Consider the following 24,619-nt stretch of genomic DNA (forward strand, 5'->3'; position numbering starts at 1 on the left):
GCTTTTTCTTACGATACTACTAAAAGCCCTTAAAGACTTTCCTTGAGAGATGACACTGGGTCAACTTACCATCGCTAGGATGTCCTTGTTCTATTGCAAGTCAACTTAGAGGTGTTTCTACGATGCCACGTAGGATATGATTTATGAGAATGAATGAGAATTGAGGAAAATTAAAATGAAGCGATTATACGATGCCACGTAGGATATGATTTATTTTGCTATAATGTAAAAATTGATTAGAAATATACAAATAAATAAGAATGATTGAGAATTGAGGAAAATTAGAATGTAGTGATTATACGATGCCACGTAGGATAAGATTTATTTTGCTATGGTCATTAAGTTTATATATATAAGAAAAGTTGGTATGAGGTTGGGAGAGATTTCAGGCGTTTGAAAACAGACGAATGGACACTCGAAGTGCTAATATGTTTTAATTTGGCTAGGTTCCGTTAATCAAATAGATATGTAGGATTTATAATTAAATGGATATGTTGGATTTATCTAATAGTTTTATACAATTATTTAACAGTACAGACTTTATCTAATAGTTTTATACGATTATTTAATAGTATAGAATTTATCTATAAATTTATATGATTATTTAATAGTTTTTATAAAAATTGATTATAAATGTATAAATAAATAAGAATGAATGAGAATTGAGGAAAATTAAAATGAAGCGATTATACGATGTCACGTAGGATATGATTTATTTTGCTATAATGTAAAAATTGATTAGAAATATACAAATAAATAAGAATGATTGAGAATTGAGGAAAATTAGAATGTAGTGATTATACGATGCCACGTAGGATAAGATTTATTTTGCTATTATATGTGTAGGATAGGATTTTATAGTATCACTATTATGTTTGATTAAATAATATTAAATTATTTATTTTATTTTTTAAATTATGGTGGAGGAGTGAAATTTTGATAGTTTAATTATTATTAAATTAATAGAAAATATAATTAAGATATGTATTATATATCTCACCTAGAAGATCATATACAGAAATTCGAATGATCTATATAATATATATCGAGCCTTGGATTTATAAAGGGTTTTGAAGTAAAATATACTCGTTCTGTCACATTTATCTTGAAATTATTTTCATTTTGGGCGTCCTACCTATCTTGAGACATTTCTTTATTTGGCAAAAGTTTACTCTTTATTCACATTTTCACCTTTTTATTTACACACAATAAACACATCTTTTTTAATTTTCGTGTCCAAAAAAAGAGTTTTATTATAACTGGGATGAATGGAGTAATACTCACTCTGGTCCATTTATTTTGGGACACTTTTCTTTTAAATTTGTCTCATTTATAATAATATTTCTCAAAAATAGTATATGGTCTCTACACATATTAAATAAGTGGTCCCTATCCACTTTACAGTTTACACTCTTAACAGTTTATTTTTAATCTTCGTGCTTATAGTAAATGTGTCAAGATAAGTGGGACAGAGGGAGTCTTATGATGTCATATGTATATTATACATCGTAATCATCCCTACTAAACAAGTTCATAGCAGTTTAAATTTTAAAATCAAGGCTCTTGGGATTGACAGAATTGCATGTAGCCCCACCGAATGAGAGAAATTTGGGGACGCCTTTTCAAGGATGGCCAACATTCTTGTGCAGACACAGTGTCCAATCATCGTAAATAATCTAGAGTAAATATCAATCAAACCTAAACTATGGGTTGAGTTAAAAATATGTCATAAATTCTTGATAATATCAATCATAGGCCTAAACTATTGGCTGAGTCACAAATACGTTATGAATTATTTGATAATATGAATCAAAGATTTGGACTGTCAAGTTTGTATCAAATATAACCTAAATTATGTTTTCCATCATAGAAAGATAACATGTATTTTTCAATTTTTTTACTACTGACTCGGCTAAACGATACCGTTTTACCTTATTTTAGCTCAGATTGCTCAGATGCTCATATTTTTGCTCACATGGTTAAAAGAAAGATTCAGGCACTCAGATGCTCAGATTTTCGCTCACACACTTGTACAGAAAGACCAAATATAAAAGTAGAGTGTCAAAGCATACGCTTATATATACATTCTCAGAATCGCATAGAAGCAATCCAATTCCTTGTCTAGCCTAAAATAAGTTACAAATATGATTCAAACCTTGTAAAAAATTAAACTAGTGAAAACATTTGACGCGTGTGAGCAAAAATATGAGAATTTAGCGTGCATTGGACTTTCTTTCAATTTTGTGATTGAATATCTAAGCATCTAAGCAAAAATCTGACCAGTCAACATTAAAAAAAATACAAAAAAATACACATCATTTTCTGTGACGGAAATCGTAACTCGGGTCATATTTAATTCAAACTTGATAGTTCAAATCTTTGATTGATATTATCAATAGTTCTAAGCATCAATTTGAGTGACCAATCAACATTAAAAAAAAATACACATCATTTTCTGTGACGGAAAAGGTAACTCGGGTCATATTTGATGCAAACTTGATAGTTCAAATCTTTGATTGATATTATCAATAGTTTAGGACATATTTGTGACACAGCCCATAGTCTAGACCTTGATTGCTATTATCAATAATCTAGGATATATTTATGACTCAACCCATAGTTTAGGCCTTTAATTGATATTTATTCAATAATTTATATAATAAGCAAAGATTCAAATGGAAACTTTCAATTATTATAATTAATTCTTGACTTATAAAGAATTACGATGAATGCATCATTTTGATGGATAAATGTATTACTTGGATTCGAATTTATAAAGGGTAAAAATTTTACTTTTTCCGAATACAGTAAATTTCACTTTGAATACAATAGTTTTATACGTTTAGTGCAGTACTCTCGCATTCTCATAAAAAAATATAGTTCGCATAATAACAACGTTCTATGCAATATATTCATGCTTGGAGTTGTGATGACTAATATGTTCATGCTTGAATTTTTTTAAGTGCTATAAGTATTGAAGTTGAGTTTTAAGAAGTTTTATTGATGATGTACAAAGTCGAGCATGTTTGAGTTGGGAGATGTTTTACGTGACGCACTGACCTACTGATTTCGAAGGGTTTTTGTTATCCAAACAACGTTTATATGAGAGTCTTGAGCATACCGGTAAAATTTCAAGTCATTTGAACTTCGTTTACTATTTTTATAAAATGTAAAACCAAAACTGCTACGTTCTGCCGAAATGTTCGGTGAGTAGCCAATAGAGTCACCTTTTTCAGTATCTTTCCTTAACGTTTTGGAACCCAAATTTTTATTGTTAATACATGAGTGTCTCATCTATGTACCCACCAAATTTCAGACATTTTTGACAACGTTTACTATTTTTCAAAAATCAGAGCTTTCGATTGCTAAAAACTGCCTAATATGGTAGACTGTAATAAAACAGTCATATCTCCTAAAATACTTGGATTTTTTTATCCTACTTTTTTTTAAACGAAACTAGACTCAAAGAGGTTTCATTTGGTATAGATCACGACTCTAGTGGAGTTCTGTACCGAGTCTGGTGAGGTTTTAAAATTGAGTCAGTGCAGAGTGAAGGTTGTTTTTGACTTGTCTATGTGTGAATTTTATATGCTTAAGTGTTTATGCTTGTTTATGTACTTGATTGCTATGAGTTTGATCCGAGTTGAGTGTAAAGTCAAGAGAAGGACGTGTGAATCCTTAGAAGTTGAGTATACCTAGGGATTTAGTTTTATTGGGTAAATAGAAGATGAGTGATAAGTTATCGTTGAGACAAGTTTGAGTTTAGTAATGAGCTAACTAAGGTTTGTTTTATCACATGAACTTTCGATGACGATGATGATGATTTATGAAGGCCGAGCGAGACGAAGAAGTAAGTCGCCTGTTTTCTTTCCGAAACTAAGCGAAGGACTTCAGGTGGGCAATATTTTGAGTATACGTATATCCTACGAGCTTTCTAAAATGATTTAATGATGTTATGAGTTTAGCAAATGTTTTGAGATAAATGATGTTTGAGAACTGTTTGACTTGCCAATTTTTGATGTTGAACTTGTATGTTACCCTCTACTGATGAGATGAGACGAATTCGGTCCTGCCACAAGCGGGATTTTGTGCACAGAGGTGACTGTGAGCCGTCTTCGGGTCGGCCGGTCACGGTACTTGAGAGGGAGGCCTACTTCTCAGTACCTTAATAATTATGATGAGTTGTAGATGCGGTACATACATGATGTATACTTTGTCTGCAAACACTTATTTATGATGTTTATTATTAAAACTGCATGCACATATTCATTTATGCTAACTTATTTCTGTGTATTGCTGAGATGTGGCAAGCTTCAAGCCTATAGCTCTAAGAGCACCTTTCTTATTTTTCGGCTTTTGCCCACTGAGTATTATGTATTCATGCCCTGCATGTATTTCTAAATGTGCAGGCTAAGTGAGGAGTGAGATTGGTCTGGTGCTGGTGGGGGAACGTTTCAATCGATGTGTTTATATTTAATATTGCCGTTATGATTGATAGAGTCTTGATGATTGAAATACTTTATTTTCTTTTGAATCAAGTAATATACTCACGGTTATGTGTCTTCATACATATAATCGGTTCGCCTTTTTGCTGCGATACTCTGCCTATTATGATTCCTTATGAAAAATAAGCTATACCTGCTTTGTTTTTTATCTAGAAATTCCTGATATTTATGGAGTTATGACGATGTTGACGTTTATACCCCTGGAGTTAATTTATGATGTTTTTCCTTAATACTTTTTCATGTAAGCTTCCGCTTGATGTTCGACCTATTCTTCTTGTCTTTTATTCTTTTAAAATAGTCGTATCGATACTCGTACCCCGCTATCACTAGCGTCGGGATCGGGCTGCGACATCCCCGCAACTTGATTTATTTGTTTTCCAGTATTTATATTTCTTAATTTTAAAATCAAACCTTCAATTATGTTGTCCAGATAGAGAATAATAATTTAGGATATGAATTAATATTAATTGGTCTTTGTGGAATACGACCTTGCTTGCTACTGTACACAATTGCACTCGTACACTTACGGCGTGTTAAAGAAATTAGCGAACACTATGACCAGATCTAAAAGATAGAAAATATATGTAATTTGAACTCTCTTATTTAGACTAAGTACTAATTTTCATTTATTGATATTTTTTCATTGAATTTTCACCATAAAATTTTTAACAAGACTCGAGGCAAAGAACTTACATTAATGGGCCCTTGGTATTACATTTTAATTAGATTTAGGAGGTTTAGCCTGTAAATAGTAAGAAATATTCAAATGCAAAGGCATTATCTATCTTTCATTTAAAAGAAATACAAAAGTATATATTATTTCCTCTAGAAGCTTTCCAATTTTTTTTTCTTATTTTTGGGATCGATTGACGAACCTATCAAACTTAAAGATGTATTTATAATTAAGATAAAAATATTTAATTATAAAAAATATACGTTGCCTTAATTGTTGTCACCTAAGCTAGAGTCTAGTCTACGGCTTGATCTGTGCCAACAATTATAGAAAACTCTCTGCCTAAGTGTTGTCACACAAGCTAAACATTAGTCTACGGCTTGATTTGTGTCAAATAATTATAGAACACATTCAATTAATGAGATTGATGATCTATATAATATTTATATTTTAAAAACTAAAAATGAAATAGAACACATTCAATTAATGAGATTGATGATCTATATAATATTTATATTTTAGAAACTAAAAATGAAATAGATACTCGCTCCATCTTCCAAATAACTTCATAAAAGGGGAGATACATGAATTTTCTCTCCCGAATTTTAAGATAAAGTTGTTAAATGTATTAAAAATAATAAATAAATAAAATATTATAATTAGTATTAAAAGTATTAAAAATATACTCTCTCTGTCCCTCAAATAAGTTCATCTTTTTCCTTTAGGGACGTCCCCCAAATAAGTTCCTCTTTCTTTCTTTCCATTTTTTGACAACTATCCCACCACTAATAATAATTTATTTATTCTTACTTTTCACTTTTTCACCACTCTCAATACTAATATAACAATTTTTCACCTTTTCACTACTCTCAATACTAATTATAACACATTTTTCTCCACTATCAATACATTTTACCACTTTTTCTTAAAACCCGTGCCGTCCCCAAAGAGGAACTTATTTCGAGGACGGAGGGAGTATTATAATTAGTATTTGAAGTGGCGAAAAGGTGAAAAGTAAGAATAGATGGGATGTTATTAGTGGTAGAGTAGTAGCCCAAAATAGATAGAAAACTATTTAGGGAAAGACCCTAAAAAGAAAAGATAGAAAGTTATTTGAGGAATCAGACAGAGGGAGTATAAAGTTAAATAAATAAATAAAAATATTTATTCAGATAATAATAATAATAATAATAATAATAATAATAATAATAATAATAATAATAATAATAATAATAATAATAATAATAATCAAAGTTCTAAAAAGACTTTGATTCCAAATATAATTCGAATGAAAGTGTTTTATTTGAAATATTATTTAGATTTTTTTTTATCAAAATCGTGAATTGAATATATTCTATTCGAATCAAATAGTCGGAAGTCAAATCGAATAGTAAAATCAGTGTACGAATCGAATACGAATAATAAATAAGATTCGAATAATATTCGAATATGCAATTATTTTTATGAATATTAATCGAACCCAATGATATTTGATTCGATTCGATTCATTAACATCCCTAGCTAAAAATGGTTCATATTTTATATTTTAAAATATGCAATAAATTTAGCAATGGATGTATTAATTTTTACAGCAAATGCGATAATTTTAATGGTTCTCATGTTCTTACAAAAATTGTAGCTCTCACTAAAACCACACTATATAATATCCAAGGCAAAATCTGCATAGGGGTATAATCGAAATATATTTTTCGAATATTAAAAAAAAAATCAGATGATCTCAAAACAGGCATGTTTTACATGCATATAATTTCATACAAAAATGCATAAAGTCTCACACAAAAATGCATTAAATTGTACAAAAAATGCATTTCATTTATTACAAATCTGGTATTTTCGCTACCCCCCCCCCCCCCACCACACCCAATCCACACACACCACCCCCCAAAAATTTACATATTTTACATGCACATAATTTCACACAAAAATGTATAAAGTTACACATAAAAATGCATTAAATTGTAGAAAAATTCATTTCATTTTTACAAATATAGTATTTTCGCCATATACCCCCCCCCCCCCCAAGATAAAAAATAATAATTTATTTTTTCAAAATTTTTTAATTTTTTTTATACGAAAATGCATAACTTTTCACACAAAATATGCATTTTATTTTTACAAATCTGGTATTTTCGTCACCCCACCAAACACCACCTGCCACCCCCTACCCCCCCCCACACCACCCCCCACCCCTTCCCAAGACAATTTTTTTTTAATTTTTTTCATTTTTAAAAAAAAATTAACCGCTGACCCACCCCCAACCCCCGGCCCTCCCACCCTCCCCCGAGGTCTCTTTTTAAAAAAATGAAAAAAAAAATGTCTGTGGGGTGGGGAGTGGTGGCAAAAATACTAGAATTTGTAAAAATGAAATGCATTTTTGTGCAAAATTTTATGCATTTTTGTGTAAAAAGTTATACATTTTCGTAAAAAAAAGTAATTAAAAAAATTTAAAAATTAATTGTCTTGGAGGGGGAGGGGTGGGTGGCGAAAATACCAAAATTTGTAAAAATGAAATGCATTTTTGTGTGAAAAGTGATGCATTTTCATAAAAAAAAGGGTTAAGGTGCAGATAGGCCCCTCAAGTGAAGGCCCTTAGAACATTTCACTCCTCTTACTAACTGTGTGTGCAGATTGGCCTCGAACTCAAAAAAATGATGCGGATCGCCCCCTCTGACTTAACACCGTTTTGGGCCGTTAGTCAGAGGGGGCGATCTGCACCGTTTTTTTTTGGAGTTCAGGGGCTAATCTGCACCTTTTCCCTTTTTGGAGTTCGGGGGCTAATCTGCACACCGTTCATTAAAAAAAATCACATCTCATCTTCTCCGACCAACTTTTCTGGCGTCAATCGCCGTCAGATGAGGAAAATCACGAAATCAAGTTCCCAAGCCCCAAATCGGGAATTCCAAATCGGCGTCATTGCTCCCGAAAATCACATAATCGGGAAACTCGAATTCTCCCTCGAACGTCACCGCCCCCAATTGCAGAATTACCCCAACGAATCGAACTTCGCCTCGCCATAGGCGGTGATCGCGACCCCAATCGAGATCGAGATCATGTTGGCCATGGTCTCTGATTTGAAGGCGTCCTTTATCACCGAATTTCGCCGAATTTGAGAGAAAGAGGCGACTCCTTATCGAGAAAAGCTAGGCGACTCCTCATCAAGAAAAGCCAGGCGGCGGGTTCACCGGATATTGCGGCGGCAATTTCCGACGGAATGGGAGAATTAGGGCTCGTCCTTGACGCTAAGCATGTGCAGTCGAGCGAGCTCCGAGGTTTAGGGCCCAAGAGAGAAAGAAAGGGGCGGCGCCCTCCGCCGGCCTCGCCGGAGCTTGAATCAGCGACAACGACGATCAAATTTTGAGCGAGAGAGATGAATTAATTAAAAAGTTAAAAGGTGCAGATTAACCCCTGAACTCCGAAAAAACGGTGCAGATCGCCCCCTTGACTAACGGCCCATAACGGTGTTAAGTCAGAGGGGCCGATCTGCACCGATTTTTTGAGTTCGGGGGCCAATTTGCACACACAGTTAGTAAGGGGACTGAAACGCTCTAAGGACCTCCACTTGAGGGGCCTATCTGCACCTTAACCCAAAAAAAAAATTAAAAAGTTTTAAAAAATATAAGAAAAAAAATTTGGGGGGGGGGGGAATAGGTTTGGGAAGTGGGGCGTGGGGGGTGGGGTGGCGAAAATACTATATTTTTAAAAATGAAATGCATTTTTGTATAATTTAATGAATTTTTATGTGAAACTTTATACATTTTTGTATAAATTTATATGCATGTTTTAATATGTCTGTTTTGAGAAAATCTAAAAAAATAATTTTTTTAATATCCGTTTTTTGTTTTCCGATTTTATCCCTGTACAGATTTTGCCTTGGAAGCTCATTGCCACGTGTCACAATTTTGATGCATCTCATGTCCAAAATGTGTGATCAAGATTGGGTACTACGTACTAACTAAATGGTAGTACGGGAAATATATATATATATATATATAGGGAAGAGCTAAAATAAGAGCATTTCTTAGGATATAAAATAAGAATCATTTTCAGCCCTTAGATCATCAAGATCTACGGTTGATTCGTAATCTTGTTGGATGGATTTATGGTCCTGAGTTCGAATCCCAAAGGTAGCAAAAATTTATTTTTCACAATTCACACCTTTATACAACGAATTCATACGTGTTCTACATAAAATTCATACATTAAAAATTGCTCTTATTTCTTATTTTAATATGTGCTCTCACGGTAGCCCACCCATATATATATATATATATATATATATATATATATATATATATAGGGGAGGGCTAGAATAAAAACACTCTTAAGTGTATAAAATATAAATGATTTTCAGCCCTTAGATCATCAAGATCTACGGTTGATTCGTAACCCTTTTGGATGAATTCGTGGTCCTGGGTTCGAATCTCAAAGGTAGCAAAAATTTATTTTTCACAATTCGTAACCATGTTGGATGAATTCGTAACCCTGTTGGATAAAATTCGTACATTAAAAAACGTTTATATTTATAGTTTAAGAAGTGTTTTTACTGTAGCCCTCCCCTATATATATATATATAGGGTTGCGCTAAAATAAGACTGAATATTATACTATAAAATAAGACTCAATCTCAACTTTTGATCTTAATTGAATTAACGGCCAGATCTTTTTTTAAATTGGTTGGCCGAATTGTATTAGGAGGATAATAATGTAATTGCCTTCCTTTAATTAATATGGATCCCACGAATCATGGGATCACGTTTCTCATATCTTCATCATCCAAGTTATTTGCGCCGTTATTATTTTTTAGAGAAGCAAGCGAAAGTTTCCTGCACAAACATATAATCTCTCAGGTCTGCTTACAGAGACGAAGACGCGATTGTTTTAATCAATTTTCTGCAATAAGTTTTTATGAACAATACAGTTATGAATTTTCATTCATGTTTTTTTATTGGAGAATTTTCATGGGAATTTTCACTCATGCTTTACCGGTAATCAAGATTTCATTCATTTTTTTTTTCTAAATTAGTAACATCTACTGCACAATTCTTTAGTTCAGTTTTATGATATTTTTTATTATTTTTATTGGTTGATTATAAGTGCACGAGTGTATACAAATAATGCATGCAAAATAGTGAAGTGTTCATACCCAAATATAGGGTTGTTAATACCAATTTTATATTTTCATCATTCAAAATTTTTAATTGTTTTTGTTTGTTAATATTGTATAGTTTGAACTCACGCTTCACCGGTAATCAGTTCTTGATTATTTGTTACTTTTTAACTTCATATAAATCTTGATTGTATTCTTTTTGAATTAGTAACATTTACTGCACAATTATTCATATCAATTTTCTGTTATGTTTTGTTATTTTTATTGGTTGTTTTTAAGTGCACGAGTGTATACGAAATAATTCATGTAAAATGGTGAAGTGTTCATACCCAAATACATTAAGAGATGGGTTGACACGAACTCTATTAATTCTACAACTTCTGCAGCTGCCAAGGAACGTATGTTTCAGACGTTCTACAGCTCCAAACTCCCTTATGAAATTACCATCCATCCGCCTGACCCTGTTACAACAAAGAGTAGTGGAAAGCGGTTGAACTCTACCTATGAGAAAGAGCTTAACAAGGCAAAGAACCCGAAGAGACGATGCAAGAAATGTGGGCGTCTGGCCAGACATGATTCGCGCAACTGCGGGAAGGTTGACGAGAATGAAAGTGATGATGATTAATCCGTTTGCTTTATTCATTATCCTGTTGATTAATAAATTTCTACAGCACGAATTTTTCTACTGTATACTCATGAATTTTTCCCTACTTATGCATGAATATTAATTTTCGATGCAATTTATGTTTGCACAATTCTTATCATATTTTAATTTAATCTATATGCGAGTTTATGATTATGGGATTTTTTTATTTTTCTGTCTGAAATACTTACATCAATATATTTTCATTTCCATTAATCTCTTTATGACTCATTTCATATTATTTTAAACGTTTCGAGTGTGTATTTCTCTAATTTTCTCTATCCACGAACTTTACATAGTTTGTGTACAAATGCTTTTATTAAATTTGTATGCACGATTTTTCAAATGTATACTCGTGAATGTTTCCCAACTACACATGAATATTTTCATTTTTATTAAATTTGTATGCATTTCATGTTTATGATAATTTTAAAATTTAATGTATACGCGTGTTTATGACTATGGCATTTTCCTCGATTTTTCTGTCTGCAATACTTACATGAATATATTTCCATCTACTATAATCCATTTTATGAGTCATTTCATATTATTTCAAATTCTTAGTGTAGGCCTTTCTCAAATTTTATTTATGCACGAACTTTCTCAAAAGTACATACACTACTTAAAAAATTCATACTCACATCATTTATAATTCATTAGGCTACGCATGAATATGCATGCTATTTACACTACACAAGTAACAAAATAAATAAAAAATTCATCTAGTTTATGTTCTCACACAATAGCACTGCAATTAAAAAATTCATACAATCACACCTAACTGTTCAATCCACATGTTATATTAATCACTCAAATACATATATTTCACCAGTTTAGAACAAGCATGATTTCATTAGATCGTTTATCTCATACTATACCACTATCACAGGCATATTATCAACAAAATATTCATTAAATACTTAAATAAAATTCATACAAATGATATTATAATTCATACAAAACAGACCCATGCGTCATAACCAAAACAGACCCTGCCATTGACGTCGCTTTCTCACCGGACGACGAGTTAAGGACGGCGATTATGAACGAAAACCCTTATTTTTCTTTTAAGAGCTTTGTGTTGAGTGTGGGAAGATGAACAATTATTTTTTGATTCATATGATATTAATTGTTTCGAGTAGACACAATTAACCCCAAATTCAAATTTTAATTCGTATCCCTCTGATGATTCGGTGAAAAATTAGGTGTGATTCATTTACTACTATAATTTCTTCACTCTAATGATTGGAAATTTTAATTTTCCTTTTTAATTTGTTGCTTGATAATCGAAACTACCATATAGAATATTTAGGGAGTCAAATTGATATGGGCAATTATACTCTTACGTCACATATCCGTATGCACAATTTAATTAAGTAAATGCACTATACAACACATTTAAATTAAAATCCATCCGTAGATCATGTACAATCTATGGTTGTAAATTAGTCTTATATTATAGACTAAGGGAAGTCTATTGAATAGCACCACCCTATATATATATGTTGGGTCTCCTGAGGGTTGAAAGGACAAGTGTATGGGGGGAATACACCTATAGGCTATTTTCGAAACAATGTTAAAACCAACACCTTTATTCTGAAAGACAGTTTGACTACTTTGAATATGCATGCTTCAGTTGACAAGGGTGGCGACTGATACTGAAACAGAGGTTCAGTGGGTGACTTCAGTTAATTGAGCCGGTCAATTAACTTCCGTCCAAGTAAAGCTTCAGTCGTAAGTAAAACAGAGTAGAGTTACTCGTTCAACTGACTATCAAAAGATTGATCAGTTAAACCTATAACTCTAGCAGCGAAATATTAAACTTAGTAAAATAGCCTTCAAAGATTTTTTTCACAGAGAATCTCTTAGTTACTCTTTTCAGTTAGTCAGTATTAGAGAAATAGAGATATGCGCAAATACTGAATATAAAAACAAGGACACAAGGGATTTTTACGTGATTCGAAAAACAACGTTCCTACATCCACGGCCAGATGATTAGTTTGACAATCACTCACTAGTGCTTATGGGTGCACAGCAAACCTGACTGCAATGCTTACGGGTGCACATCAAACCTGAAAAACTAAAACAACAGTTCCAGCACCAACACACTGGGTTGGATTACTCTTTCTCCTCTTAGTGCGATAACACACACTAAGAACTCTGAGTCAGAACACTGGTCTGACTCGCTCTAACTTCAAACGCTTAACTCTAAACAAAGAGGGGTTTGAACTTATTTTTCAACTAGGATTACTTGAGAACATGCTCTCGCGTAATCAAATTCTAGGCTTAGGATGTTTATGAGATATATGCCTAGAAATCTAAGAGACTTTTGGTGATCAGAAGTTCTGATGACTTAAGCTTTGATAACTCTCTACTTCGATTCAATCTTTTGTGAAGGTTGAGCTTGAGTAGCAATTTCTACAGAGCTTTGGCTATGTAATTGAATCGGTCAAGATTTGCGGTTGATCATCGGCGCTATTTATAGGTGGAATTCCGAATAGTTCCGTTGGAGAGAAGGTCTTCGAAATTCCTGCCATTGTGAGATGTTGTCACTTCATGGCTGAGGTGGCAATCTTCGCAAGCTCATTCAACTTAAATTTAAATCGGAGTAGTCTTGGAGCTTGTTACTTCTGCAGCTTTACACGAAAAGAGGAAGTTTGGTCCTTGCAAGGATGGTAGTCAAATTCTCTGCATTTAATGCTCCGTACATGGCATTTAATGATGCGTGTCTGATACTCCTTGGTTCAGTCGAGAGTAGAGAGGTTGTTGGCACTCTCATTTTGCTTCAGTTCTTCGATGACATGAATCATTTGAGTAGCTTTTGACTGGTACTTGCATTTAATATTCAGACAGAGAATGTCTCATGATGCTTCAGTCGGAATGACTTCAGTTGGGCAGCCTTTGTCTATCAGTCAGCAAGGCAGAAACCTATTCTAAGCACTTCAAACTCTAACACTTGAGTTCAACGAAAAAGGCTAAGACTATAGAAAGGATCTAAGGGCAATGATATTTCATTCATTTTCCTATAATATATATATATATATATATATATATATATATATATATATATAGGGAGGGCATATGGTAAAAGCAGCTCTTAAAATAAAAAAATACAAACCAGCAAAAATGTATGAATTTTATATAGAACACGTATGAATTCGTTGTATATAGATATGAATTGCGAAAAATAAATTACTTACTTATGAATCAATCGTAGATCCTAATGATATAAGTGCTGAAAATGGTTCCTATTTTATAGTTTAATAGGTATTTAAAGATATATATATATATATATATATATATATATATATATATATATTAAATAGAGAATTATTATATATTTCATTTTGAACAAGTCTATACATTTTACGAACAGATTAACATAACTAACGAACAGACGTATTTAGTAAAAAAAGAGAAAAACTCGCCACCAACAGGATTCGAACCCGAGGCAAATTGTTGTTCATGCGGTACATTGATCTGTTCGTAAAAATTGTAGATCTGTTCGTTTTTATTTCACGAATTCTCTATTCTCTAAATATTTAGCATTCTCTGTTTAACTTTTCTCTCTCTCTCTCTCTCTCTCTCTATATATATATATATATATATAAACCATTTTCAGCACTAATATCGTCAAGATCTAAGGGTGATTCACACACTTGTTGGATGAATTCATTTTCCTAAATTCAAATACAATAGGTAGCAAAATTTTTAATTTTCGCATATCAAACATTTACACAGAAAATTTATACGTGTTCTAAATAAAATTCATACATTTACATACGATTTCTATTAGATTAAATCTCAACTGTTATATTATGGGTAGATCAATGGTGTAAATCTATTTCTATTTTATAATGTAAGAGTTATTTTTGTCATAGCTCTCCCATATATATATATATATGGTTGCGTTTAATGAAGAACACGAACACACCCACATTCATCAAATTATACTTAATTTTTGGGGGTTCTGGGGTTCGACCCCCTATATGTTCAACAAAAAAATTCGTTGAACATGGTATGAATAAATGTTGACTGTTAGATTAGATAAGATCAACGGCTGAGATTTGTTCTCTGTTCTTTGAATATTTAGTGTACTCCATTGAGCACCCACCTATATATATGAATTAGATCATGTAGTACCCAAGTTTTAGGCAGTATGTAATACCTAATCTGGACCACAAATTTTGTCCATGTAGCGCACCAAGATTGTGTCACGTGGCAGAGGCTTCCAAGGCAAACTCCGTACTGGGGTAAAACTGGAAGAAGAAAAAAATTGATTTTTTTTAGATTTTCTAAAAATATATATATTTTACATGCATATAATTTCACACAAAAATGCATTAAATTGTACAAAAAATATAGTTTACTTTCCACAAAGCAGGTATTTTTCGCCAACCACCCCACCTCCCAAATCATTTTTTTTAATTTTTTTTTGCATAACATTGCACAAAAAAAATTGTACAATGCATTTTTTGTACAATGAAATGCATTTGTGTGTGTACTGTTATTCATTTTTGTGTGAAACTTAATGCATGAAAAATATATTTTCCTAGAAAATCTAAAAAAAAAAATGGCCGGGTTTTGGGGTGGGGTGGGTCAGGGCGAAAAAAGTAAATTTGCTGAAAAGTGCAATGCATTTTTTCTACAACATAATGCATTTGTGTGTGTACTATTATGCATTTTTATGTGAAACTTTATGCATGAAAAATATATTTTCCCAGAAAATCTAAAAACATATATAAAATAAAATATTTTCAATTTTTTTCATATCTGAAAATTATATTTCAATTTTACCATTGTGCGGTTTTTGTCTTGGAAGGTTTTAGAAGCTCTTTGCTACGTGTCACAATCTCGATGCGCTATGTACAAAATGTGTGGTCTAAATTGGGTATCATGTACTACCAAAGGACACGGTACTGCAGGAACCAACCCTATATATATATATATATATATATATATATATATATATATATATATATATATATATATTATTAAATAAAGCTATTGATAACACTCATGTTTCCATGATTTTTATTGTTCATATGATGTTAATTTTATAGGAAATTGAGTGTTTGATGATTGTTTTGTGCTTAAGTTGCTTTATCTTGTGAAATATGTTACTTGCTTGAACTTTGATGATTTTTACAGAAATTTGGAGTTCGAATTTGGACTGTTGGTCTTAATGAAAGTTGTAGTTCGTCTCGATACGAGTTCGTGAGTACAAACGGTTTGTAAATCCGAGTTCGGACGAGGAAGATATGGCCGAAACAAGAAAGTCGCGCGCAACAGTGAATAGTACCCGACGGGAATTTCCGAATTTTCGGGATTTTGCGGGATTTTCGGATTTTATCAGTATTTTCGAGCTTCGTACTGTATTTATCTCCTGTGCCTATATATAGGTCTTCTTTTGACCTATTCAGGGTTTTCAGTTTTAGTTTTTCAGTCTCCAACTTTTATTTTTCAATTTCATAGCTTTAGAATTTATTGCTTTCCAGTTTTTACTGCTTGGATCAAGATAGAAGATTCAAGCTGATACAATCGTTCTTATTCAGTTTTTATATAATTTAGTTCTTCCAATTGCTTTCTTCTTAATTATGTTTATGCTTTCTTTTATTATGTCTGGCTAGTTTCCTTTAGCTGATTATAGGGTTTGTAAATAGTTGATTGAATTTATGTGATTTATTTGTTAATACCTATTTACCTTTCAGTTTATGATTCATAATTCCTGGTGCTTAATTTCTTGTTGATTATCTGGCCAATAATTTGCATGTGTAGCTATTCGGTTTGAGACCTAGCGGAGATAACTGTTTAGCGGAATGTATGATATGATCTTAACCTTGAGACCTAGCGGAGATAGGTGGATTATAGAGAGCTATTCTTATGAGCTATTGGGAGTTAGTAGATTTTCTTGAGACCTAGCGGAGATAAAGAATTTACTAATCTACGATCGTTGCTGCTCTAGCGAGAGTGATTGATTAATTAAGTGATCTCTCATCATAACTGGATTAAAATTGGTTAATAGGATTAATAGATTTATTATGTGGATTTAGTTAATGAAGTTACTACCCTAGGATCAGCTGTCTTTATTATTTGATTTTTCTACGTGATTTTATTTGTTGCTTTTTAAGTTTAGTTTTAATTAAACCTTCTTCATAATCATTTGCCTGTCTACTGTTATAGTCTGTTTAGGGGATAGCTAAAGTTATTTTGTTGTGTCAGTCCCTGTGGATACGATACTCGGTTACTGATTATTTGCTACAATTGCACCGTGTTAGTTGCAGTATTTGTTGCTAAGAAATTAGTGATCAACTTTTTTGAAAGCACAGAAAAGCAGACTAAGGGCCGAGCCTCATTAAAACCTCTTCAAGGAAAACCCGTGATGGAAAAATCTTGAAAAGGAAAAAGAGTGCTTGTCTAAACGAAAAGCAAAAAAACGCAATAGAAACATGCCGTGAAAAGGAAAGAGACCATCTTGAGAACTCCGGCCTAACCATCGCCCTTAGATAGCCTCGGGTTTGGCTGACAAAACAGAACAAAAACCTCAACCTCAAATACCAAAAGTCAGGGACAGTCAAACCCAAAACAAAACACCAAATAAATTAAGCCCAAAAATATTATACTAGTTTGAAGGATTATGTATACCACCTCATACCAAACAACATATTATATTTTACTGATATTTTAATGCATTCAACCAAATATGATATTAATATGACATATAGTAAAAGACATCCAATTAAATATATCACACATTGTCTCATACCAAACCCTTATACGTGGGGAATGCTTATCTTTTTAATGGCATGACATCATATCTTTTTAAACAGGGTTATTGGCGCCTAAATATATGAACTTTGGGCTCATTTGATTTTTCCCATAATTTTAAAAATTGTCAAAAAATTTACGAACTTTGATTTATTTTATTTTTTCTCATAAAAATATACAAACTTATACATTATTATAATTTTCTATAATTTAAATTTAAGTCAAAATTGAATCTGACATGGCGTCAATGTGACATAACTCTAATCAAAATACGTCGTTTTGATTGAAATGAATAACCTAACTTGTGGCGTATATCCATGAAGTAGTTACGAAATATATTTTAAAAATTATAAAAATATATTCATGTCACCCACTTGTCCTTCATCTATCTTATCAAATGAAGAACCTAGTTGTGAAGTACATCCATGGAATGATTACGAAATGCATTTTAAAAATAAAAAAAAAAAATCATATCACTCACTTCTCCTTTTTCTCTCTTATTAAATGAAGGACCTAGCTTGTGACCTACATCCACGGAGTAAAACAACGTCATTTTAATTAGAATTGTGTCACGTCGACGTTATTTTAGATTCAATTTTGACTGAAATTAAATTATGGAAAAATTATAATAATGTTTATATTTATCTAGTTTTTTTACAGTTTTCAAAGTTCATGAAAAAAAAATGAGCCAAAGTTCGTGTATTTTTTGAATAATTTTCAACATTCGTGAAAAAAAACTAAAATAGATCCAAAGTTGTTTATTTAGGCGTTAATAACCTTTTAATAATTTATTGTGGCAATTCAATGAGTAACATCAATTTTTTGGAGTTGAAAAATAAAATATAAGATATAACTGAAACAAAATTTAAATTAATACTTTCAATCACTCAACATATAATCGTATTAAAATAATTTGAGATTTAAAATAATATTAAGCGTAAAATTATTCATTCTCAATTTAATGATTACAATTTTGAATAAGTTATCAAACATTTGAATAAGTTATCAAACGGTTCTCTTAAAATGTAAATGAGCAATTTAGTTAATAAATCCCACGAACAATCAATCAATATTATAAAGAAGGTAGAATGTAATCTCAATGTAAATCATTCCTCTAAAAATAAAGATATCAACAAAAGCCCAGAACAGATTACACAGAACATTAGGACTCTAGGTAACGGAGGAACATTGCGACAAAATTCATAATCATAGAAAATATGGGGCAATACAAGCTTAAATATACAAGATTACTTAGATAAACAGGATGGATGCAAACATTAAGCACGAGATTCATACAAGTTCAAAATCTAAGAAATTAATTTACCTAGGCATTAGAACTTTATATAAGTTTCTTGAGCATCCACTTAAAGCTCCATTTACCTTTGCGCTTGACATATTTTTGTGATATATTCTTGGCCAATCTCGTCACAATAAGGCCTAACAAAGCCATCAAAAAATTTATCGTCTGTAGATATAGAAAGTGTTGAAAGAGTAGGCCACTTTTCAATGAGATTCCTACTTTCCAGAAGTCTTAGAATTTGCATCCGAAGCTCAAGCCTCTTCTCAATGCTGCACATAAGTGCCACTGGATAAGTGACAATATTGGATATATTGTACTTCTTGGTAGTAAGCAAAAATTCTATTTTATTCTTCATTGTCTTTGCAGATGCTGAATACACATTAGGTTGCTTCCTAAACATTGTGAATATGTCATCATCAGAAAATCCCAAATTACGGAGAGTTTCCAACTTGACATCCCACATCCCTTCACTCGTAGAAGAGAAAACTCCGAGAGCGTGGATAAAACCAGTCGAAGTCCGAGAGATCCCATATTCCACGGCCCTGTCTACAGATTTCCTCATAATATCCGGCCTGACTAAGAAACATCTCGGCCGAGTGTAGAGGAATTGAAGGATACGCTCCATTGGTATACTACAACTCTTCAAGATTTCCACATTTGGCATTAAGGTTTTCTCCAAATCGGACCTCAAAAACCACGCACATTTTTTCAAAAGTCTGGCCACCTCCTCATTGGATCCCAGCAAGGCCTTTAGCATCGATAAGGAAGGAATGATCTTGCTGGCCATACATGAATGCAAAATCACTTGATAACTGGAAATTATCTTGGCAATCTCCTCGGAAGAAAGCCCCCAGGTCTTGGAATACCTTGAATCTGGATTCCAAACTTTTAATAGTAAATCCTAGAATCCGAGGATTATATATGACGAGTTTCTGCAGCTGAGTAGTCGTAAAGCTATTCTCTTTGAGGAATGAGAGTACTGAATCAGCTCTTTTGGGGCTTCTAAATTTAGGTAAGCGCGATGAAGCAAGTGCAGCCAATTCAGGAGAAAATTGGTGTTTATGGAGCAGCACATCGTAAATTTCAGGGGAAGGGATTATTAGTCTTTTGGCTCTCGCAGTCGAAAAAAAGTGGAAACAGGAAAGATTCCCGAGTGCCATTGCAATCATAGTGGAGAAAATTCGATAATACACGAGAAGAATCAATTGTATCGGGATATGGAAATAACTTGCCTGCGAAATCGAACGATTCAAAGTTTCTCGATTGAGGGTTTCTCCACCATCGCCATCTCCATCTCCGTTGTAGTGACTGAGTATTAAATTATTGAATGTACTATTATACTCTTGTAGAGTCAAATTCATGAACCGTTTGTATGAACTGAAAGTTTATACTGTGTAGCCCCCTTCTACAATTTCAGTCACTACATCGTCACCAGCTTTGGCAGCGGCACTGACCACACCTCTCAATCCCTCTTTCTACAGTCACCACAATTCCTTATAGAATTGATCAACTATTTGCGGTGATTAATTCTCCAATAATCAAAGTATCAATTCAAAGAAGTTCTATTGTTCTTTTGTGAATTTCAAAGTATTAATTCTTCAATAAAGTAAATCAAGAAATTGGTTTACGTCAAAACTCATATGAAAGATTCTTCCATGAGTTGGAAATTTTCAAAGGGAATTTCAGCATCAATTTTTTCTTCATTTAATTTATACACCTAAAAGCCTTTTGAATTACGACAACCAATTTTGTTATTTTCGTTTTCAAATTATGTATTTCCATTCAATACATCAATTTGTTTATGCACAAATTGTAGATTTTTTCGATCAAATGCTCGTCAATTGTTCGAGACAACTATCATTTTTTGTTTCTCCGTCATGTACTTAAATTGATAATTCTGGATATGTTCTTGCTTAAATATGAAGCTTTTAATTATCATTATTGGGGCAAAGAAATGATAGAGGTCGCATATGAAAGGTTTGATTATTAGTGTGGCGAGTTGGTAATGATTTTGAGAGAATAAAAAGATAAGAGAAGCATGGCCTGCAAAAGACAGTTACGAGCAATTGTAGGAAAAGGTGGATTAGGCTACAAGGGTATAAAAGTACTTTTAATAATATTTTTATTATTATTTTAAATTGGAAGCTATATAGAAAAAAATGCGGGTTATGTTTAAAATTACCCTTTATGAAGTGTCGAACATATATATTTGGGCCCATTCGATTTGTATCAGTCCGTTAACCATTCTTAAACAAATGCATGTAGGAATTTAAAGTGAAATAGGAGAATTTTGACAGTTTTCATGGAAAATATAGAAAGTTAAGAAAAGATTGAAAGTTTGGAAATTATTTATATATTTACATTTATTATTATTTAAAAATAATCAATTTGTTAAATATAAAGCTGAATATTTTATTAGCTTTCATATTCGGATTCTAACCAGTGTGTATTTAAAATATAATTAATTCACATTTAATTATATATTAATTAAATTTACTAATTATATTTATTTATCAATAAACTTATAGAATAGTAGAATAATTTTTAAGAAGACATCGTCGCGTGATTGTATAAGGCTAGGGTCGTTATACTCGTCGGACGGTCGCGCCACACTGGTAATTTCGATGCCTATTTCAGTTTTAATTTGGGGATAATTATATCCTATGGAAACATTAAAAATGAATTTTAATTTTTGGTCGTTTTAGAATTTATGTTATGTTCTTAATGATGTCTCTTGATGAGTTTGGACTCTTGACTTCAAGAATTATGATTAATAAATATTGGTTATCAAAACATGAAATCGAACTTGTGATCCTGAAGCTTAGCTACATTGTTGATTGATTAATATCATTTGGTATCTGTCTTTCTTTTTTTGATAAATTTATAATATTAAATACAGAAATTAAAAGGCCGCGCTACAGGGGATTCGAATCCGAGACCTTTAGCCTTAGACATTAACCCCTTACCTCTGTCTTTCTTCATTCAAAGAGACATTGCCCAATTTGATATCCACTTATTCGGATTCCACAATGATTTTTCCATGTTTATTTCAAAGATTTAGTCGCACCTCAGTTGTAGTTATTTTTTCAAGAATTGGGGTGTGACAGGTACACCATGATGAAAATGCAAATGTTACAATTGATTTGTTACATCCAGGCGACGCCTTAGGTAAGAAAAATACAAAAATCTAAACAATTTGAAAAGTAGGAAATATTGCTGGAAAAAAAATCACCTTGCATTGTGAATTCAAAGTGTTTAAAAAGATACCCAAAAAATCATGTTGATCATACAAAGCTTGATGATAATGCATTCCCAATTTATAGGAGAAGAGATACAAGTGTCACCATGAAAAAAAAAACGCAATTCTTCTTGATAACAAATATGTGGTTCCATACAATCCATTTTTGATTGTGAAGTATCCTGACCACATCAATGTTGAGTTTGCAATTAAGGGCAATCTATCAAGTATCTCTTCAAATACATCATTAAAGTCAACGATAGGATGAATGAAAGTATAACTACATTTATGCCTGTGAGGCTATGTGGATGATTTTTGAGTTTCCAATTCATTATTGAACTTTCCAAGTAGAACGTTTATCTTTTCATTTGGAAGGAGAGCATACATGCTTATTGCTAATTCCACCAGTTTAATCAATTTTTCTGGCTATATCATTCTTTGACAGATGAGCAAAGGACAATTTATGAAAAAGTAATGACGGCGACTGAGAGTGGCGATGGAGAATTTTTCTTTCTATATGTATACGATGGTACAAGAAAGATATATATTTGGAGCACCTTGTGTTCGGCCATACGTGGGAGGGGCGATATAATATTCTCGGTAGCTTCGAGTGGTATAGCTTGGTTATTGTTGCCACAGTATACCATTGGACTGTCACGAAAACTCCACATGCAACAAGATCAACCCATATAATGATTTAACTGGAGTCCTCAAAAAGACAAAGCTTATTATTGGGATGAGGCACCAATGACGCACATATATTGCTTTGAAGCGCTCGAGAGTAGCTTAAAGGATATTATGAGATATTCCGATAGGGCTAAAAAACCTTTTGAAGGTTTGGTGATTGTTCTAAGAGATGACTTTCTTCAGATGCTCTATGTGATCCCTAAGGAAAGTCAGCATGACATCGTGCATGCCTTCATAATTTCATCTCAACTTTGGAAAATGGTTAACTAAAAATATGAAATTACATGTATTTTACTCTTAATCTCAATATATAATTTAATAAATTATATTATCATGCATAATTTATTCTAATAATCTTTATTAATGAATATTATTTCAGTATAAAGAAGCGATCAAATGTATTTTTTCGACGTGAATTAATTATTATATACTCCCTCCGTCCCAATGAAGATGCTACATATTCCTTTTTGGGCCTTCTCAACGAAGATGCAACATTTCTAAATATGGAAAAAATAAGAGATTTTAATTGCAGAATTACAACTAATTAATCACTTCCTTATTACATTATATCTCATACTTTATCACTTTATTATATTCTCTCTCATATTTTATCACTTTATTACCTTCTCTCTCCTATTTTATCACTTTTATACTACACACTTAAAACACTAATCTACAACTGGTTAAATTCCGTGTTGTTAGGTCCTGAGGGTCTCGAATAGGTGTATGGGGGGGGGGAGGAATACACCTATGGACTATTTTTACAATTCCTCAATCAGAGGGATCTCAGTCAGAGATCAAAACGAAACTTTACACGCAAACACAGACTCCTGTTTTACTGAAAACAGTTTTGACCAAACATGGTTGACGACTGATACTGAAAGCTCTTCAGTAAAGAGTTATCAGTTAAGTTACTGGAACTTAACTGATGCAAATAAAGGCTTCAGTCGGGTTTGCTAAAACAGAGATGATAACACTCTTCCTGACTATCACAAGATAGATCAGTCAGACTGATATCATACGCAACGGAAATTAAACTTAGTTTCGCAATAGCCTCGGTGGAGCACGTTGTTAGTCTTAAACTTAGGTTTCTCTTTGCTGTTAATCAGTGTTCAGTTTATCAATTGAAATAACACAAGTAAGAATGTAAAACTGAAAGCTGTAAACAACACAAAGACTTTTACGTGGTTCGGAAAAATCCTTTCCTACATCCACGGTCGGTTGATCAGACCAACAATCCACTCCGCAAGTGCTTAACAGGTGCACTGCAAACCAAACCGTGTGCTTGCCGGGTGCACACAACCGTACCACTGAAGAAAACCCTTCTTCAGTACCCACGCTTCACTCGCATCGGATTTCTCTTGCTCAGCACAATCCGTGCTAAGACTTCTCACTCAGAGTCAGAGTACCTTCCTGAACTCCGAATCACTCAAACACTCTTTTGAGGGGGAGGTTTGAACGAGTGCCAATTATACTACAAAGAACAAGTTCTTTGAAGCAAGTTTGACATTTGGCTTCTGGGTAAACAGAGGTTCGCCTAAGGTCTAAGAGAATATGTGTAATCAGCAGTGACTGATTTTGGCTTTGAAATTCTCTTCTTCGATTCAAGCTTTGGGGAGGTTAAGCTTTAGGCTGAGTAGCAATTTCGGCAGAGCTTCAGCTTATGTCGTTGAATCG

At 32.7% G+C, this 24,619-nt stretch overlaps 1 protein-coding gene across 1 annotated transcript; it reads right to left on the bottom strand.

Moving 5' to 3' along the window:
* Nucleotides 1–19,093: 19,093 nt before the first annotated feature.
* Nucleotides 19,094–19,804, bottom strand: LOC131008051 (uncharacterized). The gene has a single exon (XM_057934953.1). The coding sequence runs from the start codon at nucleotides 19,802–19,804 to the stop codon at nucleotides 19,094–19,096; it is 711 nt and encodes a 236-aa protein (XP_057790936.1).
* Nucleotides 19,805–24,619: the final 4,815 nt, after the last annotated feature.

The sequence above is a fragment of the Salvia miltiorrhiza genome, chromosome 2, assembly GCF_028751815.1.
Source record: "Salvia miltiorrhiza cultivar Shanhuang (shh) chromosome 2, IMPLAD_Smil_shh, whole genome shotgun sequence".
Taxonomy (NCBI): Eukaryota; Viridiplantae; Streptophyta; class Magnoliopsida; order Lamiales; family Lamiaceae; genus Salvia; species Salvia miltiorrhiza.